This window comes from Brassica napus, chromosome C5 (genome assembly GCF_020379485.1).
Source record: "Brassica napus cultivar Da-Ae chromosome C5, Da-Ae, whole genome shotgun sequence".
Classification (NCBI taxonomy): Eukaryota; Viridiplantae; Streptophyta; class Magnoliopsida; order Brassicales; family Brassicaceae; genus Brassica; species Brassica napus.
In genome coordinates, this window is record NC_063448.1 from 24,612,626 (window position 1) to 24,617,821 (window position 5,196).

Here is a 5,196-nt window from a genome sequence, read left to right on the forward strand (position 1 = left end):
ATTCTATTATATAATAAAATGAATTTTATATTAAAAATCTTATTTATATTTTTTAAAAATAATTATGATGATTCTTATATATTATGTTGTTATCTTAAAATATTATGTTGTTATCTTAAAATAATATTTTACTATTATAAAAGTAAAAAAAATTATAACAAGTGATTTTTACAATATTATATTAAAAAAAAAAAGAAGATAATTCTTATATATTGTGTTGTTATTTTGATGTAAATATTATTTACTTATAATATTTACTTATACAAATATATCTTAAAATCACTTCTTAGAAAATATCCTTATACAAATATATTGCTTCATTAATATTTACTTAGATATTATTTTATCTTAAAATTTAACTTTCATAATAGTAAAATATTATTTCAAGATAACAACACAATATATAAGAATTATCTTATATTTTTTAAAAAAAATATAATATTGCAAAAATCACTTTGCTTAATTTTTTTACTTTTATAATAGTAAAATATTATTTTAAGATAGCAACACAATATATAAGAATCATCATAATTATTGTTTTTTAAAATATATAAGATTTTTAATATAAATTTTTTTTATTATATAATAGAATATATATAAATTTTTTTATTAAGGATAACATAGACTTTAGCCTTTCTATTTTTTAACGTGAAAGCTCCGTTGCGAAAAATTACTTCGCAAATAATAGTACATATTGAGATTAGCGTTGACTTCTAAATACTAGGTATAAATTTCAAGTTTTTGATTAGTTAATGTATGTTTTGGCATACAATAGGAGTTGAGATATGTATTTTTTTATCGACTCTTAGTTCAGGCATGAATTTCAAATTTTTGATTAGTGAAGATATGTTTTGGCATGTAGTAAAAATTGGGATATGTATTTTCTCAGCGACTCCTATTTCGGGTATGAATAAACCATTTTCCCGTCCATCCGTCCGTCTCCGTCTAAACGTTTTTCTATTATTTCAATAATTACATTATTTATATTTTTCTACATCCATGATGAATGTATTCCATTTATTTATTCGACCCCATCTATCTCCGTGTGTTGACCGCCTCATCAATACATCACCACCCAATCATATTTCGAGGTTCACATTTAATACGTGACGGACATATTATTTTAAAGAAACCCAAATGATTTGCTTTTCGTCCAAGCAAATTTTGGTCAGGAGAGGAAGACTCAGAGGGCTTGGCCGACTTAAAAGCTTCTTTTTCTTCTCCTTATCGCCGAATATAATGAGTCTTCTCAGCCTCAGAAACAGTTTCTTCTTCCTCATCGCCGGCTTAGGGTTTTCTTCTCTATAAAGCTCGTCACCTTCTCTAATTGTAGCTTTTTGCAGAAAACCCTTGCCGCCGCCTCAGCGATCGATCTGAACATTTCCTCAGAGGTTAATTTCGTCATAAACTCATCGCATGTTTTCTCTTAGTTTTTTTTGTATTTCTCGAATTTCATCGGATTTTCTTCGATTGGGTTTTAAAGCTGTTTTCCGGTAGATCGGCTTAGATTCGTATGATTCTGTCCACGATCTGATCTTTCAAGTCTCTAATCTCGATGAAATTGCGATTGACTCTTTGTTGCAGGAACTTTCTTGCCGACGGCTGTAGTAAAGTCGGTGGCGTTTCTTCTCTGATTGTGTTTATTTCTATGACAAAGAAGATGAACACACTTGTATCTACCCGTCAGAATCTAACTGTTACCGTTGGGTGAGTGAGTTTCAAAGCTCATGATTGAGTTCGCAGATTTGCATGTTTTTATTGTCTTTGTTATTATGGTTTCCTGTACTTTTTTTTTTTTGTAAAAACACACCATAAACGTACTGCGTTTTAAATGAGTACGCTGCTTGTTGTATTCACCACATGAGATTATCTAATGGAGGACAAACTCTTTTCATGCCTTTGCTAACTGATGTAAACTGTACCATGATGGTTGTAGCCTCCTAAATTTATTCTGATTTTTTTTTTTATCTTGTTTGCTTTTTGTTTGTTTGTTATGTCAACTGTGAGAAGTGTTTCATGGACTCTATTTCCCCTACTTGTAATATTGTTGTTTAGCATCTTATGCATTCCCATTTCTTTTGTGCAGTGCTCTTTAATGCTGTCGGCAAGGCACTATCTTTAGGACTGATAGCGAGTTAGAGTTACAGTTGACTTTTTCTTTCAAGGTTATAGGTTTAGCATTGTTAATAGCTAGAAATGGACACCAAGATCGTCAAGGTGTTGGATAGTAGGCGCGAAGATGGTTTCGGTAAAAAGAGGAAACGCGCAGCAAGCTATGCTGCATATGTTACTGGAGTTTCGTACGCAAAGCTGCAAGATGTTCCTCCACCGAACCCGCAGAGCCAAGGTCCCGACAAAAGAAGGAAATTGGAAGGTGCTTACGAGAATCTATCTGGGAAGTCGCTGGTCAGATACTACTCTTATTTTAAGAAGACCGGAATTGCAAAGCGTGTTATGATCTACGAGAAGGGTGTCTGGAATGATTTGCCTGATCATGTTATCTGTACCATCCGAGATGAGCTAAACGAAAAGAGGGCTGCAATTGAGTTCGAGTGGTGTGGTCACCATTTTCTTTTGGATTTCTTGCACATGCATAGGCTAGATTTGGAAACAGGGGCAAAAACTCCGCTTGCATGGATCGACATTGGAGGCAAATGTTTTTTCCCTGAAATTTACGAGAGTGACGAAAGGAATGATTGCTGCAATCACAAGTGCGTGGAATATTCAAAACAATATGTCCCGCATGATATCAAGTTGCGCCTTGAGATTGATGTTAATGCTGGGGAGCCGAGGTTGAATTTGGAGGAGTGCAGTGATGAATCTGGTGACAGTATGGATGATGATCCAGCCGAGGATAGCTGCAGCCGCAGGATTGAACCTGCTGTTTCGAAATGGGATGAGACTGATGCTATAGCAGTCAAGCCTGCTGGAGCCGAAGGACTTGATAAAGATGCAGTTAAAAAGATGTTTGCAGTGGGTACAGCTTCTCTGGGGCATGTAGCGGTGCTGGATGTGGGTCGTTTCTCCAGTGAGATTGCTGATGCTCGTCTAGAGCTTTTCCAGAAGCAGGTTGAGATCACTAAGAAACATCGAGGGGATGCAAACGTTAGATACGCATGGCTACCTGCAAAGAGGGAAGTTCTATCTGGGATTATGATGCAGGGACTTGGAGTTGGGGGAGCATTTATTAGAAAGTCTATCTATGGTGTTGGGATACATTTAACTGCTGCAGACTGCCCTTACTTCAGGTTCCTCTTTCTCTGCCACTGATTCTGCCTCATAGTAGTTTCTTCTTTTCTATTTCTTAGTTCATGTATTTTAAGCTCCCACCTCCAATAAATACTTTGCTGAAAAGCTTGTTTACAGTGCGAGGTACTGTGATATTGACGAAAATGGAGTACGGTACATGGTTTTGTGCCGTGTAATAATGGGGAACATGGAGCTTCTTCGTGGTGATAAAGCACAGTTTTTCTCTGGTGGAGAAGAGTATGACAATGGAGTTGATGATGTCGAGAATCCGAAAAATTACATTGTCTGGAACATCAATATGAATACCCATATATTCCCTGAATTTGTTGTTAGGTTCAAGCTGTCTGTTCCCCACAATGCTGAAGGTGATTAGTTTGTTCCCTTTTCATTCCTCACCATATGAACTTGTTCAACAAATTAAAATCATAACTGATGACGCATTGAAAAAGGGAGACAGCTTAGAGATCTGGCTGAAGCTCAGGTCTCAACTGATAAATTTATAAAGAAAAAAAAAGGATCCATGTGTGATAAAACCTAACGACCTCCGGTGTTATTGAACACGTTTGGTTTCAAGAGACACGTCTTTGATTGAATCATCCGGGGGTCGGATGGAGATACTCACGGTTTAATGGGTATTTCGATCCATTAAATTCTGTTTTGTGCATATAAGAAGTCGATGACATACACTGGTTCCTGCAGGTAATATGGTTGCTAGGCATGATAACTCGGGTGTCACTTTGGAAGGACCCAAGGATCTTCCTCCTCCGCAGGTAGACTCAAACGTCAGTTTGGTCCTTTGATTATTTTCCTTTTCTGTGAGATGTTGTCACCAAAGGAATTGAACATCTATACATCGGTTGTTTGGTTGAAAACAGGGGCCTGAGAGAGGTTCAGGGAGCGCAAACAGTGTGGGTTCGAGCACTACGAAACCCAAATCTCCTTGGATGCCGTTTCCTACTCTGTTTGCAGCAATCTCACCTAAGATTGCAGAGAAGGACATGTGTTTGATCAATGCTGACTACCAACAACTGAGGGTAGAAAATCTGATCCGAGCGAGTTTGCCATAATACATTTTTTTGAGAAGTGCATGAGAGTTTAAGAAAAAAAATCTAATGCAGGAAAAGAAGATGACCCGAGGAGAGTTTGTGAGGAAGCTGCGGGGGATAGTAGGAGATGATCTGCTTAGGTCCACAATAACAGCTCTTCAAAACCAGGCAAGTTAGTTAGTAGTAGTTGAGATTTCGTTATAGAAAGAAAGTGTTCCAAGTCATAAACTAACAAGAGGAGAGTTTGTTTGACTTCAGCCAAAGTTGAAGAAGGAGATTCCTGGAAGCCACGAGGAAGGTGCAGGTGGGTTTGTAAAGTAAAGTGGGAATGTGATAATGACGACGAATATCAAAAGGAAGCTGCTTTATATCTATCTACCCTGCCCTTGTGGTTCTCCTTTTGACTTTTATAATATAAAATCTTTTGAGTATATTAGTAGACTTTTGGGTCTGGGGGTAAGAGTTGAATGTGCCGACTATTCTGTCGTGTCGTGTAAAAATCCTTGTTAAAAGTCTGTTGATGACGTTGGGTCTTTTGCTTTTATTAGCTGCAAAACATTGTTGAACCTTGAAGAAAACGTGGTCGTTGAGTCTATTGTGAAACTTTTACTACTTTTATTTGTCATATCTATTTGAGATTGTTTCTCACGATTTTCGGTTGTTGGCTTGTGCTCGTACACCCGCAACAGCACTCGTGCATTGTTGGGATCTAGCGTTGTGGTAGATCTAGGTCCAGTTTTCTTCTAGCTCGTGACCAAAGCCAGCCAAGAGGTACAAGCTTGGCCTGTACTTATGTATATTTACGTAAGCTCAATTTCGATGTGAAGCAACTATTGCTCCTCGTGGAAGTGCGTAAACAAGGGAATGAGTAAAATATAAGATGATGAACGCAACGACAAAA

General features: G+C 37.0%; 1 protein-coding gene across 4 annotated transcripts; it reads left to right on the plus strand.

Annotated features, from left to right (window-relative positions):
- Positions 1-1,130: 1,130 nt before the first annotated feature.
- Positions 1,131-4,946, plus strand: LOC106437492 (inactive poly [ADP-ribose] polymerase RCD1-like). 4 transcript variants are annotated; one of them, XM_013878383.2, is made up of 8 exons: positions 1,131-1,391; positions 1,585-1,707; positions 2,087-3,248; positions 3,367-3,614; positions 3,949-4,031; positions 4,125-4,283; positions 4,368-4,463; positions 4,554-4,946. In XM_013878383.2, the coding sequence occupies exons 3-8, from the start codon at positions 2,197-2,199 to the stop codon at positions 4,614-4,616; spliced, it is 1,701 nt and encodes a 566-aa protein (XP_013733837.1). In that variant the 5' UTR covers positions 1,131-1,391; positions 1,585-1,707; positions 2,087-2,196; the 3' UTR covers positions 4,617-4,946. The 4 variants fall into 4 exon arrangements, 2 of the variants coding, with proteins under 2 accessions (XP_013733837.1, XP_013733839.1); XM_013878385.2 differs by having other exon boundaries at positions 3,949-4,019; XR_002656285.2 differs by lacking the exons at positions 4,368-4,463; positions 4,554-4,946 and having other exon boundaries at positions 3,699-4,031; positions 4,125-4,284.
- The last annotated feature ends 250 nt before the right edge of the window (positions 4,947-5,196 follow it).